This window comes from Lampris incognitus, chromosome 3 (assembly GCF_029633865.1).
Source record: "Lampris incognitus isolate fLamInc1 chromosome 3, fLamInc1.hap2, whole genome shotgun sequence".
NCBI lineage: Eukaryota > Metazoa > Chordata > Actinopteri > Lampriformes > Lampridae > Lampris > Lampris incognitus.
The window spans coordinates 62453080-62475870 of NC_079213.1; the positions used below are offsets into that span (position 1 = coordinate 62453080).

Consider the following 22791-nt stretch of genomic DNA (forward strand, 5'->3'; position numbering starts at 1 on the left):
GCCGACCCATACACGCTCACCCAATAGATGGACGATTTGACAGGATTACCTACCGAGAGAGGCCAGAAATTTACGCCTACCTGATAGAGAAACCAAACATAGTGACGTTTTTGTGGGCGGAGCTTAGCTGGAGGCAAAACGTAAACATTACGTAGGCTCTAAAAGGGTCTGTACGACTAGCCACTAAGTAGCCTCAGCAACACGACTAACCACTAAGTAGCCTTAGCAACACGACTAGCCACTAAGTACCATGCTCTCAGAGCAGCAGCATGTGTAGAGGTGGTGGCTCTCAGCACGCGCTTCTGTCCCGCTGGCTCGCGCTGTTTTCGCTCAAAGAACTCCACGTGTTTGTCTTTAAGTGCAGGGTGCTAGGACTCAAAGTGCCGAAGCAGTTTTGAGGGCTTCATTCCCTCATTAATAATAAACCAAATTTATATAGTGTTTTTCTAACATTCAAAGTCGTTTTACAATAAACGATGGTGAAACAAGACAACAGATAAACATAACACAAACATACAGGGGTGGATGGGAAGCTATTAGGCAGCTTGTCTCCACAAATCACACACAGGGGGCTCGGAGCATGCGAGGCACCGGTCGCAATACAGCCGTCATCTATTTCCTGTTGAAGGAAGCTTCTTTTTTTCGTTTTCTGCTGTCTCGGCCTCTGCTGTCTCTGCGTTATCATCGTCATTAGATCTTTTTATCTCCCCGTACCCTAAACTTAGCACAAAAAGTAATGAAATGTGTTTGGTAGATTATTTCTTTGTTGTAACTGTAACCCACTCTTGGGATGCGCAATGCTTTAGGTTCGGGAGGAGCTAAGGGCAGAGTGTAATAACCACACGCACACACACACACACACACACACACACACACACACACACACACACACACACACACACACACACACACAAATTATCTGAACTGCACCTTTAGTGTGCTGGAAAATACAAATACAATTTACAATTACAATGAAAATAATAAACTGGGCCCTTAAAATAAAGAAATAGTCCTGAAGTGTGCTTTTCTACACTTCAATGAGTCAATGACAGAGTTAATTGTCAGAGTGCACTCTGGGGTTTTGTTCAAAGGACACCAGTCTGGGTGACTGGCACAACTTGCCACACTGGATGGTAAGTAGAGTTGTCCTGCAGAGGTTCAGATCCGCTTCTTACGGCGACTCTGGTGGCTCGCCATCTATCAGCTCTCAAATGACTTCTCAGGATTCCGATCATAACAAAAAAACCTGACCTGTACATGTAACACAGGTTCAGTTTCTTAAATGTATCTTATCTATGCTGTACAACATTCAACAATCAACATTCAAAATGCTACTGAGTGTATTACATTGGTGAAATAATAGATTCTAAATTAATCCCAAATACTGGAATTATTAGTTCTACAGCATGTATTTAATATACATGAACAATTTACAAACATTTCACATCAGGATGTATAACATTCACATGCTAACAACACAATGCTACATTAAGGTAGCTCATCTGGTGTAATGTATTTTTTAAGCAATATATTTATTGAATTTTGTTTGCAAATTACATCAAAACAAGTAATAGCACAATACAGCAAACATTTTCACCCTACCCCTCCCCATAACCCTGTCCCTATAACAAGTAATACAATTCAAAGCAGGGTTAAAGAAGATAATAAAGATAAAAATTCAATTAATAAAAATAATAAAATAAAATAATAATAACAATAATTTCTTTCACAGACTGATTAGAGGGTGTGGTTTTTTTCCCAGTTGCTTTTACGCATATAAACAGTCAGATGGAGTTGTTCTACTCCCCCAGAGCTTGTTCTTGATGAAGCAAATTACCAACATTAGTATTACGTCTTAAGAAGTACAGAAACAATCCCCAGATTTTATCAAAAACACTTTGTTTACGTCTAACAATATACATTATCTTTTCCATTGACATGTTTGAAGCCATTTCTTTAATCCACATGCCAATTCTTGGTCCATCAACACTTTTCCAATTAAGAGCAATTACACGTTTTGCTTGTAATATACACATATCTATAAATCTGAACTCATTGCTATGTAAATGTGGGGTGGTAGGATATAAACCAAGAATAAAAAGCTTTAGACTCAATGGTAATTTCTTTGACAAAATTTGATCAATCATATCAACAACATCTTGCCAGAAGGTTTTCACTTCCACACATTCCCATAAACAGTGAAACAGCGTCCCCCTTGCCTCACTACACTTAATAGAGGTATCAGGAATATTGTCATTAAACTTGTGCAATTTAACAGGAGTTATATATGTACGCATCAGCCATTTATACTGTAGAAGCTTTAGGTTGCTGCTAACTGTCTGTCTCTGGGCCTCTTTACATGCCTCACTCCATTCTTCTAAAGATATTTCCTCCTCTATATCTCCCTCCCATAATCTCAGTTTTGTCTCTGATGATTCATCAGATCCAGATACAAATAAGTCATACATAGTTGAAATTAAACCTTTATCATGACAGTGTTTTGTGACTGCAACTTCTAATATAGAAATGGTAGGAATGTCTAATGAATGGCTTTGACAGGATATAAAACTCCTTAGCTGAAGATATTTGAAAAAATTATTCCTTGGAATGTCATACTTGGTAGATATTTCCTCAAAGGACATGAATACTTCATCCTCCTCCCTGTACATGCCCTGCACTTTCCTTAACCCCTTTTCAGCCCATAATTTAAATCCCCTATCATTTTGCCCTGGTTTGAAATTGGCATTACCCCAAATAGGACTGAAGCGTGACCGGGACATATTTATATTCAAATACTTACAGGCATCGAACCAAACATCAATCATATTCAATATTATAGGGTTGTCTGTATTTTTCTTCAGATATTTACGGTCTGCTGAATACAAATACAGGTGCAATGGTAAGCCCGGTTTAACAGAGCAGGCTTCCAGATCAATCCAAGCTGGGGGACTTCCAGATGAGAAGTAAAACATAATCGACCTTAATTGTGCTGCCCAGTAATACCATTGGATATTTGGACATTTCAGGCCTCCTCGATCATATGGTAGATAAAGTAAAGATAGACGTAATCTAGGACGTTTATTTTGCCAAATAAAGTTGGTAAACAGTTTCTTGATTTTCGTGAACAAAGATGAAGGAGGGGGTAGGGGGATATTCTGGAACAAATAAAGAAATTTGGAAAGTATATTCATCTTTAGGATATTAATCCTGCCGATCATTGAAATAGGCAAGGATGTCCAACGCTCTATCGAAGCAATACTAGCGTCCAGGATGGGCTCATAATTTGACTGAGCAATCTTATTCACCTCAGGGACAATTTTTATTCCCAGATATGTAAATGTGTCTGTTGGGTTGAAGGTAGAAGCATAAACAAGACCATTCTTCCTCTCTGTTTCATTCAGTAACATTATAGATGATTTGGAGTAATCAACTTTATAACCGGATATTTTCCCAAATGATTCAATAAGGCTTAGGAGCGCTGGGATAGATTTATGCAGATTTTTAAGCATTAATATCACATCATCGGCGAAGAGTGCTACCCTGTGCTCCAGATGTCCCTCTCGAATTCCATAAATATCGCTGTGTGTCCTCACCGCTATAGCAAATGGTTCTATCGCCAGGATAAAAAGTAAAGGCGATAAAGGGCTCCCTTGAGGGCAACTTCTACAAATGTTAAAAGGTTTAGAAACCTTACTATTCGTCAAAACTTCTGCAGTAAGCCCTGTACAAAGCAATCTTACCCATTTGATAAATGTATCCCCAAGGCCAAATCGTGTTAACACCTCAAACAGATAAGGCCATTCAACACGGTCGAAGGCCTTCTCTGCATCAAGTGAAAGTAAGGCCGTGTCAGGTGCCTCCCTCTGACTGTATAAAATATTGAGCACTCGTCTAACATTATGAAAACCCTGTCTCCCTTGAATGAATCCGTTCTGGTCTTCTCCCACTACTCTAGGTAGAAGATCCTCCAATCTTCTTGCAAGAATTTTACAGAGTATTTTTGTATCAGAATTTAGGAGACTAATTGGACGCATATTTTCACATTTTGTATTTGGTTTCCCCGGTTTTGGGAGTAAAGTGATTAGGGCGCCCCTCATAGATGTAGGGAGAAGACCATTCTCAAAGGATTCCTGAAACATCTCCAAGAGGGGTGGTATTAATTTGGTTTGAATTTTTTTATAAATGTCTATAGGGATGCCATCTGGACCCGCTGATTTTCCAGCCTGCATACACCCAATTGCTTCCGCAATTTCCAATGCAGTTACATCTTGATCTAATACTCTACATTCCTCTTCCGAAATTTTAGGAATATTAAGATTGTCTAGGAACTGTGTTTGCGTGTCCAGATTAGGAGAGCACTCAGAGCTGTATAATTTCCCGTAGAAGTCTCTAAAGGCTTCATTAATCTCTGTCGGGTCCACTATAGTTCTACCACTTGGGACTTCAATACAATTAATAGACCTTTCTGTTTGTTGTTGTTTAATGCGCCATGCTAGAAGTTTTCCGGGCTTTTCCCCCTGATCATAGTAGGACTGTTTGAGTCTCATTAAATCAGCAGCCGCTTTATTAGCTGCCAGTTCATTGTACTGTGCTCTAAGCAGTAGCAGTCTTGTATGAACATCTGTAGGTATATTTCTATTATTATATATTTCTGTTTCCAGTTTTTTTAATTTCCTCATCTAATGTCTTCATTTCAAGTCGTGTAGCCTTTTTCTTGGAACTAGTGAAGGAAATGATTTGGCCCCTGATAAAGGCTTTGAAAGCCTCCCACCTTGTGCTAGCAGAAGTCTGGGACTTGTTACATTCAAAATACATGTCAATCTGCTTATCTAAGAAATCTATGAATGTAGGATCCGCAAGCCACCCGGGTTGAAAACGCCATCTCGGGGGGTCGCACACTAAGTTATTATCTTCATAGGTCAAGGATACTGCAGCGTGGTCAGACAGAACTATACTACTATAATGACATTCATCTATTTTGGAGACAAGTAGCGCTGAAACCAAAAAGTAGTCCATGCGTGAGTGAGTTCTATGAGTACCGGAATAGCAAGAATATTCTACTGCGTTCGGTTTACCATGCCTCCAAACATCAAACAGATTCAGTTCCTTCATAAAATGGTGTATCGTCTTTCTGGACTTACTGTGGGTATCATCTAAACCAGTTGACCTGTCTTTTGAAGGATCTAACGTACAGTTAAAGTCACCAGCTATTATGTATTTCCCAGGATGATTTGAAGCAGTCAAAAACAGACTATTATAGAATTTAGAGTCATCTTCATTGGGGCCGTAAACATTTATCAAAGTTAAGGTTTCAGATAATAACCTACCCTGGACTATAATATACCTCCCTGCAGGGTCCTTAACTACATGCTGTACCCGTAATGGAACCGATTTATGAATTAGTATCATAACCCCTCTAGCATGAGTGGTGTAAGGAGCAGACAACACTTGACCCTGCCATCGTCTTGCTATTTTGGGAACGTCCTCATCCACCATGTGTGTTTCTTGTAAAAAAACGATTTTTGATTTCAAGGATTTTATCCTGCTCATTACCTGCTTCACCTTTGTGAGTTTGATCAAACCCCTACAATTCCAAGAAGTAAATTTTACCTTGCAACTCTCTAACATTGATTCCGGTATGTTATATTAGGAACCGTAGTGAAGAAGTACTTTGACAAACCACACCCACTGATGAAAGAATAAATAATAAAATGAAACCACTAAAACCCACCTCAACCCCATACGAACCTAAAGTCCAGGAACTCTGGACATCCCCTCCCATCCCACGTTTAACTACCGCTAAAACGAGTTTCTCTACCTTTTCTTTTCTTCTGGCTCCAGCTCGCTATCTTACTTTTTCTAAATACTAATCACACATAACATCAGTAATGAACTGTGCAACGCTTACAACATGTAGGCATATATAACATTAACCACCCGAACACATACACCAACCTGGAACCCGTGCATGCAGACTGGAAGGCGAGGAGAGGGAAAAGTCTGTAGCTTGGTCACAAGAGTCCGCGATGCATTGGGCCTTCCTTCCTCCGACAGGCGCATAAACCGATGATGACTCTGTCCCTTAGGCCTAGGCCTACTTGGATGTGCCCATGTCATTTCGGCTGGTGCTTGGACATTGTCTCTCATTCAGGGTTAAGGGCATTCCACAAAAGCTGAATAGTCTAGCTATAAACCAGACTCCGTCCTGTCCAGGTAGAAAAATAAAGCCTTGTGGAGTTAGAAAACAACGAGACAGGAGACGTGAGAGTAGACGTAGTCGAGGTAGTTTACTAGCTCCAACTTTGCATGTCATACGTTCGACAACGACACTGAACTGACTGTGAACCGGAAGCGGAAGTGCATTATCTGACCCCTCGCCTCTTCCCTTAAAGGTACACCGTCCTCTTAGGTGAATGTCTCTCTATATATATATGTGGGTCACCACACAGGCCCCCCCAGAATTCACCTAAACAAAACAATGCAAAACAGCAAAAGTGCAAGTCATGAACATAAAAATAGACTCTACAACAGAACAGTCAATGACATAGTGCAAAGTCACGGGGAAAACAGGTGACGAGTTGGGGGGCGGACCCTACGGCCATAACGGCTGCGCTTCACAGGAGGGGAAATAGATGGGGCCGAAACCCGGGCCATAGGCGGGGCCGAAGCAGGAACAGAGGCAGGTGCCGGGGCCGACCTAGGAGGGCGCCCCCGCCGCGGGGGTAGGGCCAATTGCATTGGCTCCCCAATGTCCAAGTGAGCGGGCTTGAGACGGTCTATAGCGACCCGCTCCGGCCTGCCCCCCATGTCCACCACAAAGTTCTTATCCCCCGCCTCCAGGACACGGAAGGGCCCGTCGTATGGGGGCTGCAGCGGGGACCGATGGCTGTCGTGCCTAATGAAGACGTACCTCGCCGATGGCAGATCCTTGGGGACGTAGGACAGGGGGAAGCAGTGTTGAGACATCGGAACGGGAGCGAAGGCACCGGCAGCGCTCCGGGACGCACTGAGGTGAGAGGCGGCCGACCAGGGAGCCGTAGCATCCGGAAGAAACTCCCCCGGAACCCGCAGGGGCTGGCCATACACCAGCTCAGCGGAGGAGGTCTGGAGGTCTTCCTTCGGGGCCGAACGCAGGCCGAGCATGACCCACGGGAGCCGGTCCATCCAGTCGCAGCCAGTGAGGCTTGCCCGCAGAGCGGCTTTCATGTCCCGATGGAACCGCTCACAAAGTCCGTTGCTCTGCGGGTTGTACGCCGTAGTGCGGTGGATCTTCATCCCCAGGTGCTCAGCGACCGCCGTCCAGAGCTCCGAGGTAAACTGGGAGCCCCAGTCGCTCGTGATGTCACCAGGCGTGCCGAAACGGGCCACCCAGCAGCCGATGAACGCCCGCGCTACCTCTGCTGCCGTCGTGGAGGACAAGGGAATAGCCTCTGGCCACCTGGTGGCCCTGTCCACAATAGTGAGGAGGAACGTATAACCACGGGAGGGGGGCAGGGGACCCACCAGGTCAACATTGACGTGGTCAAACCGCCTCTCTGGAACCACAAACGGCGCCAAAGGGGCCTTGGTATGGCGGTGCACCTTGGCGCGTTGGCACGCCACACACGAGCCGGCCCAGGCTCTAACATCCTTACGGAGCCCAGGCCAAACGAACTTGACGCTCACCAGCTTGGTCGAGGCCTTCACTCCCGGGTGGGAAAGGCCATGGACGGTGTCGAAAACTCGGCGCCGCCAGGAAGTAGGCACCAGGGGGCGCGGTTGACCGGTGGAGATGTCACAGAGGAGGGTGGTGTTGGCCGCGTCGAACGTCACTTCCTCCAGCCGTAGCGCCGTAGGGGTCGACCGGTAGTCTTGAACGGTCGCGTCCTTGGCTTGGTCCGCTGCCATAGCGGCGTAGTCGAGTCCCAAGTGAACGGCGTTAACAACTGCCCGTGAAAGGCAGTCGGCGACGAAGTTATCCTTGCCCGACACGTGTTGTATGTCCGTGGTAAACTCGGATACCGCCGCGAGATGGCGCTGCTGACGCCCAGACCACGGTTCTGAGGTTTTGGCCATACAGAACGTCAGCGGTTTGTGGTCCACGAAAGCGGTGAACTGTCGGCCCTCCAATAGGAACCTAAAGTGTCTGGTTGCGAGGAAGAGACCCAGTAGTTCCCTATCAAAGGTGCTGTATTTGCGCTCGCTCTCACGGAGTTGTTTACTGAAGAACGCCAACGGCTGCCAGCCCCCCTCCACCCACTGCTCACACACGGCCCCCACGGCGTAGTCGGAGGCATCCGTTGTAAGGGCTATGGGGGCGGCAGGCGACGGGTGAGCTAGCAGCGCAGCGTTGGCCAGCGCAGTCTTGGCGGCCACAAAAGCCTCGTCCATCCCCGAAGACCAGTCCAGCTCGTCCTTAGACTTCTTACCCCGCAGGGCCTCATACAGGGGACGCATGATGTGGGCGGCACGGGGCAGGAAACGGTTATAAAAGTTCACCATGCCCAGGAATTCCTGCAGCGACTGTACAGTGCGGGGGCGGGGGAACATGGTGACAGCCTCAACCCTGGCAGGGAGGGGAACAGCCCCCTGTGGAGTGATGTGGTGCCCGAGGAAGGTGATGGACGACTCCCCGAACTGACACTTAGCTGGGTTGATGATGAGGCCGTGTTCGCTGAGCCTGTCGAACAGCTGTGTGAGGTGCGTCATGTGTTCCTCCGCCGACGCGCTGGCCACGAGGATGTCGTCTAAGTACACAAACAAAAATGGCATGTCACGGAGCACAGAATCCATAAGGCGCTGAAACGTCTGCGCCGCCCCTTTAAGGCCGAAAGGCATACGTAAAAACTCAAAGAGCCCAAAGGGTGTGATGACAGCCGTTTTTGGGACATCCAGTGGGTGGACCGGCACTTGGTGATACCCCCGCACTAAGTCGATTTTGGAATAGATGGCAGCGCCCGCCAGGTGGGTAGAGAAATCTTGTATGTGCGGTATGGGGTATCGGTTGGGTGTCGTGGCATTGTTTAGGCGACGGTAGTCCCCGCACGGGCGCCAACCCCCGTCGGCCTTAGTAACCATGTGAAGAGGGGAAGCCCATGGGCTGTTAGAACGGCGGACAATGCCGAGGCGCTCCATAGTCGAAAACTCCTCCCTGGCTATTGCAAGCTTGGCCGAGTCGAGGCGTCGGGCCCGGGCGTAAACTGGGGGGCCCACTGTGGTGATATGATGTTCCACGCCGTGCTTGGCCACCGCCGAGGAGAAGGTGGGTGTGGTGAGCTCGGGGAAATTTGCGAGCAGGCGTTGATATGGATCCCCGGTGGAGAGTGTGTTAGCGAGGCACAGCGCTCCAGCGCCCCCAAGCGTGCAGGGGTATGACGCAAAAGAGACGGCATCAATCACGCGACAGTTTTTAACATCCACCAGCAGGTTGAAAGCACAGAGGAAATCCGCATCTAGGAGCGGGGTGGATACAGCAGCCATCACAAAGTCCCAGCCGAAACGTCGTCCGCCAAAACACACGTCCACATGTCTGATACCGTACGTCCGAATGGACGTGCCGTTGGCGGCGTCCATCTGGGGGCCGTGACTGTCGGTCATCGTGTCCACAGCTTGTGCTGGTAGTATGCTGCGTTGAGCGCCAGAGTCAACCAGCAGCCGTCGGCCCGACAAGGAGTCTCTGATGAACAACAGCTTGCAGTCACGGCCGGCGCCCATAGCCGTTAACGAGCGCCGGCCTTGGCGTTTCCCTGAACCCTGTAATTGCAGGGTTTGCGACACCGTTTTGCTTTTGCCCCAAACCTGGCATGGTAATAACAGAGCCCGTCGTCAGGTTGGCGGCGGGCTGTCACCGCAGCCGCGGTGTCCATATAGTCGTACACAGGTGGTGGTGGGGCGGTCTGGTGGGGTAGCAGGGCATGCACAAACTGTTGCCGGTTGGCCAGGAAAACCCTGTCTGCTTCAGCAGCCAGAGAACGGTAGTCCTTGGAGGCGGCGAGAGGAGAACTGGCCAGTGCTGTGCGTACAGGTGCGGGGAGCTGCCTCAGAAAAATGTGTGTGAAAAGAAAGGCCGGATCAGCCGATCCCAGCACAGACAGCATTTTTTCCATTAACTCAGACGGGTTGCCGTCGCCGAGGCCATTCAGGGACAGTAAACGGTCTGCCTTCTCCAGCTCCGACAGTTCAAATAGTTTCAGGAGGAATGTCTTTATAGCATCGTACTTGCCAGCAGCTGGCGGAGCTTCCAACAGTGTCATTGCTCGCGCCGTTGTCGATGCGTCTAACGCCGCCACTACGTGGAAGTACCGCGTTGCATCCTGCGTTATCCCTCTCAGCTGGAACTGGGCTTCTACATGTTGAAACCACGGCCGTGGATTATGCTGCCAAAAGTCGGGTAGCTTCACAGTAGCGGTGTAAATGCTAGCGTTAGCAATAGCCATGTTGTTAGCACCGGCGTCTTCGTTGTCAGACATACTCGTATTAGTAGTTCGATCACGTCGGGGTCACCAATGTGGAGTTAGAAAACAACGAGACAGGAGACGTGAGAGTAGACGTAGTCGAGGTAGTTTACTAGCTCCAACTTTGCATGTCATACGTTCGACAACGACACTGAACTGACTGTGAACCGGAAGCGAAAGTGCATTATCTGACCCCTCGCCTCTTCCCTTAAAGGTACACCGTCCTCTTAGGTGAATGTCTCTCGATATATAGATGTTGGTCACCACAGCCTAAACAAAAACAAAATGGCGACAGCCCGAACACGTAGCTACAGATCTTTCGTGTAAATGGAAATAAAATAAAATAAAGTGGGCTTAATAGCCTACTGCATCGGTCCTTATCCGAGGGATTGAATAAACCTCTCCACTTCTGCTGGGGTTTGAAAGGTGTGGGGTCTCTCGTCGTGTGTTACCAGGAGCCGGGCTGGAAAGATGATGCTGTGCTTGTGGATCCCCCGGTCTCTCAGCTTCTTCCGGACCGGATCGTAGTCGCGCTGCATCTTGTGCACCCCAGCAGCGAGGTCGATGTGAAAACGGACCGGCGTGTTCTTGTAAAGGACCTGTCCCTTGGTTTTGGCTGCCTTTAGTACTCGCTCCCTATCCTTAAAGTTCATGAACCTCATGATCAATGTCCTTGGACGACCCGTGTGAGAGTCTACTGGAGTGCCGATTCTATGAGCCCGCTCCACTACCAAGCCCTCCCGCGGATCCATGTTCAGAGCCTCCGGCAACCACTTCTCCAAAAATGCAGGTGCATCCTTGCCCTCTTCTTTCTCCGGTAGGCCCACCAACCTTACGTTATTTCGCCGACTCCTGCATTCCAAGTCATCCACTTTGTCAGTAAGGCTTTTGACGGTGCTTTCCAGCGTGCTAACTCGGGGTGTTAGCTTCTTAACGTCGTCCTCCACGTCAGAAATCCGTTGTTCAGCCTGTTCCATGCGACCCATGCATTCCTGTATTTGTTTCTTTACATCCGCAATTGTCGCTTGCACTCCATCAATTTTCTTGTAAAGTCCACTTTTCAAAGACTGTATGGCTTTCATGATATCTTGGTTGCTATTCTTATCTGTGTCTAACATTTCGTCATCTTCTTCCTCGTGGTCGTCTTCTTCTTTAGCCACATTTTCAACCTGCATGGCGTCGCTAACCTTCTCAGCCTCTTCCTCGTGTCGCGATTTCCTTTTCTCCTTCTCTTCTTCTCTCTTTGCCTTTTCTTTCGGGTTTTTCCCTGACATTTTAGTTCTGGGTACTCTTATACACTTATTGCGTGACTTTAGACAAGATTCGGATTAGTATTGTAGGATTAATTTACACGGTAGCTGCAGAGCTTGAGATGTGCGACCTCCTAGTCCCTCGCCATAACCGGAAGTCTGGTGTAATGTATTTATGTATTACTACATTAATACGATTATAGGACAGATTATGAATGATGTACCTTATGGATACTCTCGAGCCAGGGCCCTCTTCAAGCAAGGCAGCCAGAGAAGAGAGCAGAGGTAAAGAGGCAGAGGCAGAAGAATAGGCAAAGGACAGTGACAGCAGCACAAATGAGGAGGAGGAAGAGGTTCCATGATGAGACCTCCGAAAAAACAGGTCAGGAGGACAGGCCAGAAACAACATTTCGTAACACTGTTTTTCATTCCCATGGACCAGATAATAAATAAGTTGGACACTCGGTTCCAAACCACAGCAAATATTGTCGAAGAATTTGCGGCCATACTTAAAGTTGGGCAGTTGAGTGACAGTAACATTGCTTCTGTGTCAGCCACTGATAATGAGGTACACAAAGGACCTCACACCTCGGTTTGAGAGTGAAATCAGGCATCTTAATACAATATTTTCTGCCACTTTCCCCCCTGACTGTACCTCTCTTGCTCCCCTGAATGCAATCTATAAAATGCAACTCCAGACCATTTTTGGAGAGGTTTGCATTGCTCTTAGGATATTTTGCACTCTCCTGGTTACCGTTGCCGGCGGAGCAGGCACGTAGCCAGGTAGGTGGTTTTCGTGTCTGAACCCCCCCCCCCCGAAACCCCACGGCCCGTCTGAAATGGCACCAATAATTATTTAGTTATCGTTTTGATTATTTGTCACCGCCCCTCTAGCCTACTCATACGCTGCATCTATCGTGACTGACAGGCGTTAAACCTGTCAGTTAATTTGTTTCCAAACATGATGTATCTTATTGGTCTGTTTCGTAAAACAAATAAAATCACACGCTTTTGATTGGCTCAGGGGTCTGGCGAGTCAGCTAAGCAACCTGCCACTGGTTATGCTAGCTAAATGGTCGATCTATAGTTTGCTTTTCAAAAGCAATGGAGCCGCCGAAAGCTACCTGTAAATCAGGCAAGAGCAGTAAAGTTAATATTCGTAAAATCAGTGATTTTTTTGTTTCAACGTGTCCCGACTCAAAAAGAAAACAAAGAACATTACAGATGATCTGGTCACTAACGTTACCGATTTTCCGGAGCAAGTGTTAGCAGACCCACTGCCCTCCTCCTCGGAAACGGAGCCAGAGTTAGCAGACCCGCCGTCCTCTACCTCGGAAACGTTTTCACACGACTTTGTGGATTATATTGGTGGGAAAATATCAGACGAACAGAGAAGAGAAATATACTCACTGGACTGGATGGCCAATATCGGACAAACATTCCCTACAAAACTAGGAGGTAAACTACGTTTCCAACGTCATTGGATTGACCAGTTTAGCTGGCTAGGATACTCAACAAGGTCCGACGGTTGTTTTTGTAAGCACTGTGTTGCGTTTGCAGTCGAGCATGTGGGCAAGGGAGGGCACAGAAAAGCTGGCAAGCTAATTAATGTCCACTTCTCAGACTGGAAACATGCTTTAGAGACGTTCAAAGACCATGCACAAAAGGCATATCACAAGGATGCATGTTTGGAAGCGGACAATTTCCAAATGGTTCTCAACAATAAAATTGATACAATTTCACCGAGGCTAGATTCTGAGAGAAAAAAGCGAGTCCAAGAAAACTGAGAAAAACTCAAAAGCATCATTGCAACGTTGATTTTTTTGCGGTCGCCAAGAACTCGCCCTGAGAGGTGATATTGATTCAGGACCAGTAACATTGAATGAGCCAACTTACAATGACGGAAATTTCAGGGCTTTACTCAGGTTTAGGGCTACATCTGGCGACACAGTACTGTTACAACACTTGAGTAAATGTGCAGCAAACGCTAGCTACTGCAGTCCTGATGTACAAAATGAAATAATCAGCATAATTGGAGATGTGATAACAAACAAACTGGTGCAGAAAGTAAACTCCGCGCAGTGTTTCGCTGTGTTGGCAGATGAAATGAAAGATGTTTCAGGGCGGGAGCAGCTTTCTGTCTGTGTCAGATACGTGAACCAGCATGACAGCCAATATAGCATCAGAGAGGATTTTTTGTCCTTTGTTGATATCGAGAAGTTAACCGGGGAGGCAATCGCCAATTCAATCGAAAGTCAGTTGACAAATGCAGGCGTTGATTTACATTTTTTACGTGGTCAGGGATACGACGGCGCATCTGCCATGAGTGTCCGTTTAAATGGTGGCCAAGCTAAAATCAAAGAGAAGCACAAGCAAGCAGTTGATGTGCACTGTGCCAGCCACAGTTTGAATTTGGTCCTAAACAAGTGCTGCACTGTACAAATGGTGCGAAATTGCTTTGGAATTGTCTCGGAAATCTGCACTTTTTTCCATGATTCGGCTTTGCGGTCTGCCAGTCTGCGACACGAGACGGAACGTCTTTTACCCGACTGCAAGAAAACGCGACTGACGAAGTTGTGTGAAACGAGATGGGTCGAACGCCACGACGCAATATTTACATACAACGAGCTTTTAGACCCTGTGCGATCCAGCCTGCAGAAAATCAGTGAAACCTTCACAGGAGACACATCTGTCAAAGCCACTCAGCTCTTTAATTCAATTGACAATGCAGAATTCATGCTGTCCATGAATGTGAGTGAGAAGATGCTTGCAAAAACCTACCACCTGTCCACCTTCCTTCAGAAGGAAAATTGTGACTTGGTGAGTTGCGTTTCAGCTGCCGATGCTGTTATTAAGCAGGTAGATGAGATGAGGGCTAACTCTGAGATGGAGTTCATGCAGATTTTCCAAAAGACCTCTTCCCAAGCAGCCAAGTATGGGGTGGAATTTCGACCACGAAGAGGCATGGACTGCAATGAGGATCCATTGAAGGCCTGTGAAAATCACTACCGGCAAAAGCTTTTCATAGTCGTGCTTGACTTTTATTCATCACAGATGAAGGAACGCTTCAGCAAACACAGAAATGTGATCTCCAACCTATGCTCCTTACTGCCATCTAAGGTCAGTATGCTGAACGACAGCTCCGCTCAAGCGCTCTCCAACCTGTATCCTGATGAAGTGTCACCACATCTGGAAGTTGTAAAGTCAGAAATTGACACCTGGCGGGATAAATGGAAAGATGCAACTTATGTTCCACAAAATGCCATTGAGGCATTAAATGCCTGTAACAATGAGTTGTTTCCAAGCATCTTCAAGCTTCTCCGCGTTTTGACCACGCTTCCTGTCACCAGTACCCATGTCGAGAGAAGTTTTTCCCCTCTGGGAAGGATCAAGGACAAAATGCGCAGTACAATGACGGAAAGACGGCTTAATGGACTGACATTGCTCTCGGAGCACAGAGACATTGTGGTGACGCCGGAAGAGGTACTGGACATCTTTTGCAGACAAAAAAGACGATTGGACCTGCTTTTATAAGGTAAGACCCACTTTTATTTATTAATGCATTGATGATTATCTATGGGCCATTAATACGCTGACATTTACCGTACGGTTGGGTATTAGGCTATAGTATACAGTGTGGGAATTTTATTTACCGGTAGCTTTCGGCAGTGTTTCCCGCCCCCCCCCCCCCCCCAAAAAATATGTTTCTGGCTACGGGCCTTCGGCGGAGAAAAAGGTGTTTAGCAAACTGAAACTGATCAAGCGCTATCTGAGATCAACAATGTCTCAATGAGAGTTTGAACAACTTTGCAATACTGTCAATCGAAAGCAAGTTGGCTTTATCACTTAACTTCAGCGATTTGAATCACAATTTTGCTAGCAAGAGGGCCCGGCGTTTGGCTTTTGGCATTTAAGTCATGGGCTGGGGGAATAAAGTTTAGTTTCACAGCTATAGGCCTACTGTAACAACTGCCCCGGCGTTGTTACATTGTAATAACCCACGTCTTGGCCGTTGCTGATTACATTGTAAACTAGAGATAAACCAGGCCAGGAATAGACGATTTCGGAGAACGTAAAGTAGGCTAAAGCTTTATAACGCATTTCCTCACCTTCGACACTGTGGATTAGTATTTCCAAGACCATGCAGCCAAAGCTGTATGGTAAACCAACAGCCATGGACTCCACATAGTTTTATAGTAGTGTTTCTGTTATTTAGATAAAAATACTACCCCATTGAATCTATATTTTTACTTTTTGTATGATTGTACTTTTTGTCCTTGTGTTTAAATCTTCATTTAATTTAATAAGTTGATGAATGTTGAGGTTTTTTTTTTTTTTTACTGAATTGTTGATCAAGTTGGGCGGTTGAGTATTTGCTGTGTTCTATTAAATTTACAAAAGATAGCCTTCGGGGGTAGGTGGGTGGGGGGATGGGGGGCAATATTATATTCTTTCATGGGGCCCAGAATCTCTTGCGGCGCCCCTGGGTCGGACCCTTTAGTCGACCGGTTAACGTTGTCGCCCGTGGTGCGGGAGATCCGGGTTCACGTCCTGGCTGCAGCGGTTCCCGGACTGCCCCCCGAATTCGCTGCAATATCATATTGTTTCCTTGCGACCCGGTGGTCGGGGACCCCTGCTTTAGTCAATCTGACTAAAAGGTCAGCCCCCATCTTATGGTGGCTGGGAAATTGTCTCTCATTCTGCTACATAGTCCCTCTACATGGCGCCGTGAATCGGCATTGTCTGCCCAGTTATAACGGGCAGACAAGGCCATTCTAACTGGGCAGTTATAAGGGCATATAGGGGTCATCCTCGGCTGTACCCGCCTGGTGTGGAGGTGGGGCGGTCACTGGGCTCCGCATGACGGGCTCTGCTGCTGTGGCCAGCTGTTCTCGGGCCTCTTGATATAGACGGGCAGGCTGCCGTCGGTCTGTGGCAGGGTGCTGCTTGTCTGCAGATCTCTGATGAGTGGCTGAGACGGGGAGGAGAGCCAGGTCCTCCTGTGAAAGCTGAGGACAGTCCCTCCCCCTTTGCATCTCTTCTCACTATTCTTTTGCCTATTTCTTTTCTTTGCCTCCACTTTCCACATCATGAACGCTTTCCAATCTACTTAACTAGGCCAGAAAACAAGTACTGTATATTCAGCAGAATGCAAAGTAGAATATACAGGAATATGTAAGGAGCGTGAAGACCTCATTCGTCGTCAAGATATTCAGTATAAAAGAAAACTTCATATACCGTATTCTGCTGAGATCTATTTTTGAATGGCCATTGCCAATTCAAAGGCCAGTGGTTTTACCAAGCTAGTTGGTCTGCTACATCAGCGCGGTTTGCCACAAAAGAATGCCAGAAAGTTAGCACAATTACAGGAAAGAATCCGGAAGTTGCAATAACACCCATCTGCTACCCCAAGCAGATGAAAACAAAAACTCAAAATAGCTTTGGCCGTTTCTCCCTATCTAGCTGAGTTAGATTTATAGGTATAGTGATTTCATTGCGTGGAACTTGCTGTAAAAATGGTGCAAATCTTTTGAAGCAAAGTCTGTCGGCAAAATTTAAAATGTTTATTAAATGGCAGAAGGGTGTCCCGATAAGGGGAATGTCTACTCGATTTTCTTTCCTTCCACATAGCCGAGTGAATGAAATGAGGGAAAAAAATTTACGAGACCACAAACGGGTCAACTTCATGCAGGCTCATATTGGACCATATTTCATTGCAAGCCCTCATTGCGAGATTTCTGTGCACTATTTTCCTGAGCTACAAGTATGGACTTTTTAATGTCATTTTCCTACATTCAAACTTATTCAAAGCATGTAGTCACTGCTGATGACTAAATTCCTTGAATGTCTGTGCGAATTCACATTTGCAGTGGCCTCACCCAGTACCGGTGTGGGAAGATGGCAGCGCAAACTTATGCCTGCGGCGGCCTCACCCAGCACCGTCCATGTGGTGACTTTGTCCACATCTGCGTCAACGTTTGTGTTTTAGTTTGATGGCTGGGAGAGCTGGCGTTGGATCGGCTGGGAGAGCTTGGTCTGCTGCATCCTGTGGGCCCAGGGGCCACGGCCCTGCCTGGAGCCACAACCAAGGAGGAAACACCGAGGGCGGTCTGACAGGACCCGGAAGTGGGGCAGGCTAAGCTAGCTGCTAGCCCATGCAGACTGGCAGTTCCGATAACACCAAGGGCGGTCAGGCTGTGGCCTCGCCTAGCGTTGACTGTGTTTTTGGTGTCGTCATGTGGAGTGAGTGGGACGTGTGTCGAAAGTGTCTGGCTGGGAGAGCTGGCATTGGATCGACTGGGGGAGCCTGTCCTGCTGCTGCCTGGAGCTGCGTCCGAGGAGGAAACACCGAGGGCGGTCTGACAGGACACGGAAGAGTCTAGCTGTAGTCTAGCTAAGTGCTAGCCCATGCAGACCGGCTGTTCCGACAGTCATCCTGGCGTTCGCTCTCTTGGACAATTAATTTTTTTTTAATATATGTTGGATATGTGTTTTTGCAGTTTTTTTTTTTTACTTGTGTTGTTGTCTTTGTGTTGCACTTGTGTGGGCTGGGAGAAACGATATTTCGTGTCATTTCATGTGCGCAGGAGCATGGAATGAAATTACAAATAAATGTCCCTGATTCCTGGTTCTTGAGGATGGAGACTATCTTTGATAAACACACACAATTTAATTTGGCTAACGGCGGATTAATTTATTTTCTGTCTGTTTCCCCCCTAGCCCCGACTACTGTTCCACAGCTCTGGAGAACAATCGAACCCGCAGAAGCGTCTAATCAGAGACACGTGACTCTACTGTGGAAGGTTAGAAATAGTCAGCCCGAGTTGTTTTTAGTTGGATTTAAGCACTCAAAGGCAATAACCACAAAAGTGTGAGCATGTTAAAAACCCTGAGAATAACCCCAAAAGTCAGACTTGTCTCTAGTGTGGTCCAAACTTGTAACTGGATCACAGTTATCTTTTAAATTGTGACTTATTACCGACACATCATTAGCATGTATAAAAGAAAATGAGAATGAATATTCTCTTATAGGTCAAGCCATATTCTAAGTGCTTATTTTTGATTAGGCCAATAACAGTGAAGACTGTTTGGTCATTGGTTGGGTGTGGAGGTTGAGGAGAGCCTGGAGAGGTGGAGGTATGCACTCGAGAGAAGAGGAATGAAAGTCAGTAGGAGCAAGACCGAATACCTATGTGTGAATAAGAGGGAGGACAGTGGCATGCAAGAAGTAGAGGTAATGAAGGCATATGCGTTTAAATACTTGGGGTCAACTGTCCAAAGTAAGGGAGAGTGCAGGAGAGAGGTGAAGAAGGGAGTGCAGGCAGGGTGGAGTGGGTGGAGTAGAGTGTCAGGAGTGATTTGCGACAGAAGGGTACCAGCAAGAGTTAAAGGGAAGGTTTACAAGATGGTAGTGAGACCAGCTATGTTGTATGATTGGAGACAGTGGTACTGATGAAAAGACAGGAGGTGGAGCTGGAGGTGGCAGAGTTGAAGATGCTAAGATTTTCATTGGGAGTGACAAAGGACAGGATTAGGAATGAGTATATTAGAGGGACAGCTCAGGTTGGACGGTTTGGAGACAAAGCAAGAGAGACAAGATTGAGATGGCTTGGACATGTGTGGAGGAGAGATGCTGGGTATATTGGGAGAAGGATGCTGAATATGGAGCTGCCAGGGAAGAGGAGAAGGGGAAGGCCAAAGAGGAGGTTTATGGATGTGGTGCGGGAGGACATGCAGGTGGCTGGTGTGGCAGAGGAAGATGCAGAGGACAGGAAGTGATGGAAACGGATGACCCGCTGTGGCGACCCCTAGCTGCCAAAACTAGTAGTAGTAGTAGTAGTAGTAGTAGTAGTAGTAGTAGTAGTAGTAGTAGTAGGTCATTGGTTGGGTGCGAAACCTTTCACTTGACGTTGAAGTCTATATTACCTTTCATCCAACCGAGCAGTGTTCTTGTTAATCTGAATGGCAACATCGTTATTGATATTTTGTCCCCATCCAGTCTCCTTCAAAGAGTCAAACAGCTTGCACCAGCTTGTGGTTTAATGCGTCCTGCCGATCGGAGAGATCCCACAATGCACCGCAAGCCTGGAGCTGCCTGAATTTGACAGACAATCGCTGTTGGTTGGCGCTGCCCACAGAACGCGTTGCCTGCTCCCTGACCATGGCCAACTCCGCGGGTTCCTCCCCTCCAGGCTGGCTTTCTGTCCCGGCACCCACAGACGCAGGTGAAAAGTTGCAACCTGAAAATGCAGAAGTAAATATGTTTAAAAAAAAAACATGCATGATTTTGTTACAGCAAAAAAAAAAAAAGTAGAAAAAAGTTTTAAGGTGACTGCACTTAATGACTGGAAAGAGCCTGTTTTATACACACCGTATGACTTGTTATGGTAATAAGATGAACAGAAAACACCAGTTACTGGGATGGGGGTGGGAGGTGGGAGGTCCCTGAATACACTTAGAGATTGAAAACATCTTTTTTTTTGGGTGGGGGGGTTCCCCCCGGGGGGTTCCCCCCCTTTTTTTTGGTCCCAATTGTACTTGGCCAATTATCCCACTCTTCCGAGCTGTCCCAGTCGCTGCTCCACCCCCTCTGCCGATCCAGGGAGGGCTGCAGACTACCACATGGATTATGGACTTTCTCACTCACAGACCACAAAATGTCGGGATAACCATACATCTTCAACCCTCCTCCTGAACACAGGTGTGCCGCAGGGCTGTGTGCTCAGCCCAGCCCTCTTCACCCTTTTCACCCTCGATTGTACCCCGGCCCGTTCACTCCTCCAACACTATAGACCCTTTTATGACCTACGTCACGCATAGTTAGCGCGCGCATTTTGGCAGCAAAAGAGGCACCTTCTCCATCTCCAATCAATGCAGAGTGCAAGTGAGTTTTTGATCGATTGATATTTACATTTTTAAAATGTCAACTTGTTGTGTTGTGGGTTGCCAGAACAGGTCTGGCAAAACTGAAGGTGTTAATTTCTAACGCATTCCACCGGGGAAAAGACCGCTCAATAGACCCTTTTATGACCTACGTCACGCATGGTATGCGCACGCATTTTGGCATCAAAATCACGTGATCACGGTTTACCAACTGTAAAAGGGTTTATAGTGAAGTTTGCTGATGACACCACTATAGTGGGACTCATAACCAGCAACGAGGAGACACGCTACAGAGAGGAGGTCCAACATCTGGCTGGGTGGTGGTCAGACAATAACCTGCTCCTGAACACCAGTATAACAAAGGAAATTATTGTGGACTTTAGGAGTTCCAGGAAGACCACCCCACCCCCACTGCACATAAACGGTGAAGAGGTGAATACTGTGGATAACATCAAATTCCTGGGAATCCACGTAACCAAAGAACTCACATGGTCACGCAACACCTCCCACCTGGTGAAGAAAGCGCCACAGAGGCTCTTCTTCCTCAGGAAACTTAAACAAGCCGGTCTTCCCTCTCATCTGCTGGTCAGCTTTTACAGAAGCACAAGAGGAAGCATCCTCTTTCGGTGCGTCACAGTGTGGTGTGCCAGCTGCACAGCAGAGAACAGGAAGGATTTGGCCTGGGTGGTAAAGACAGCACAGAGGATTGTGGGAGCTGTGCTCCCGGACCTGGGTGCTGTGTATGCTGGCACAACACACCCATGTCACTGTCTGTTTGTTCCCTCGCCATCGAGGAAAAGATACCGCACCATCGAAACCCGGACTAACAGGCTGAGGAATAGCTTCTTCCCCAGAGCTGTAGCCTCCACTCCCCCACCCCACCCCCCACACACACACCGCTTCCTATAGCTGCGGAGGACCCACTGCTACTAAAGCCGCTGCAATATGGACAACTATGTGCAATAATCCCATGCACTATTTTGACCTTATTTTTTACTACCTCACTTATTTATATACTAAATGTTGTTTGTGCTTGTTTTTATCTTGTTTTTTTTTAATCATTTACCTTGTCTGGTGCTGCCGGTCTGAGAGTCACCAAATGTAATTTCGTTGTGTGCGCACAATGAATGATAAAGTGTCTTATCTGATCTTATGTGGAGTCGCCAGCCGCTTCTTTTCACCTGACAGTGAGGAGTTTCACCAGGGGGACGTAGCGCGTGGGAGGATCACGCCATTCCCCCCAGTTCCCCCTCCCCTCAAACAGGCGCCCTGACCGACCAGAGGAAGAGCTAGTGCAATGACCAGGACACATACCCACATCCGGCTTCCCACCTGGAGACACGGTCAATTGTGTCTGTAGGGACGTCCGACCAAGCCGGAGGTAACGCGGGGATTCGAACCGGTGATCCCCACGTTGGTAGGTAATGGAGTAGACCGCAACGCTACCTAGATGCCCTGAAAACATATTTTGAACCAGTGGCGGCTGGCCAGTACAGGGCGCTGGGGCGCCGCCCCCTTCAAATATCAAGAGATGAAAATCTACTTCAACATGTTGAATATAAGGCAAATAATGATGAAATAAAAGTGTGTTCAGTCTGTGAGCGCCTGTCAGCAGCATTAAATATTGGTTGAAATTGTGTTTGGTTGATTTCTGTCTGAATACATATACTTCCTGGGTGAGGGGCGCCGGCCAAACGATACCTTATGTAAGCCCTCAAACTTGTGGCGAGCAGGTGACCTGAGACTGCTCGCTGATTGGTTTCTTCAGCTTTTCCATGGGGCGCAGTTCTGTGGCGCCCCAGACACTCCCACTTTTATTGGCAGCGAATTGGTATTGTTTTAATGTTTTTTGATCTGATGTGATTGGACAACTCTCGTGGCTGTCAATCATGTTCACACCCACCACCACGCCTCGTCTCGACTGTCAATCATCCACCGTCTACCAACCCTGATAAAATCTGTAGGCAACATTGTGCTTCTTGATGACTCTGCGACTGTGTGGACATTAAAGCAGTCATTTTAGCCTCAACATGTGTTAGAAGACTAGACTAATACTTTATGTCTATCTGCGCAGATGAAGTAGATTATTAAACCGTTATAAAGAATCGTACTGACTACCGAACTTCTGATGGAGGGAAAAATGCAGCCTCCGTTTATTCGGTAGTTTGGGGAGATGAAGAAAAAATGAACGGCGTCTCAGTGACGTAATCAATCCGCGCATGCAA

At 47.1% G+C, this 22791-nt stretch overlaps 1 protein-coding gene across 5 annotated transcripts in view; it reads left to right on the plus strand.

The window, feature by feature from the left end:
* Positions 1–22791, plus strand: part of LOC130109577 (interleukin-31 receptor subunit alpha) — an 88656-nt gene that overhangs the window by 48367 nt on the left and 17498 nt on the right. For 4 of the 5 annotated variants that reach the window (XM_056276533.1, XM_056276537.1, XM_056276535.1 and 1 more), the window contains 2 exons: positions 18404–18486; positions 19683–19908. The exons of the other annotated variant lie outside the window; for it this stretch is intronic. In XM_056276533.1, coding sequence (XP_056132508.1) covers positions 18404–18486; positions 19683–19908 — 309 coding nt within the window. The remainder of the gene's footprint in view (positions 1–18403; positions 18487–19682; positions 19909–22791) is intronic. 5 annotated transcript variants of the gene reach the window in all.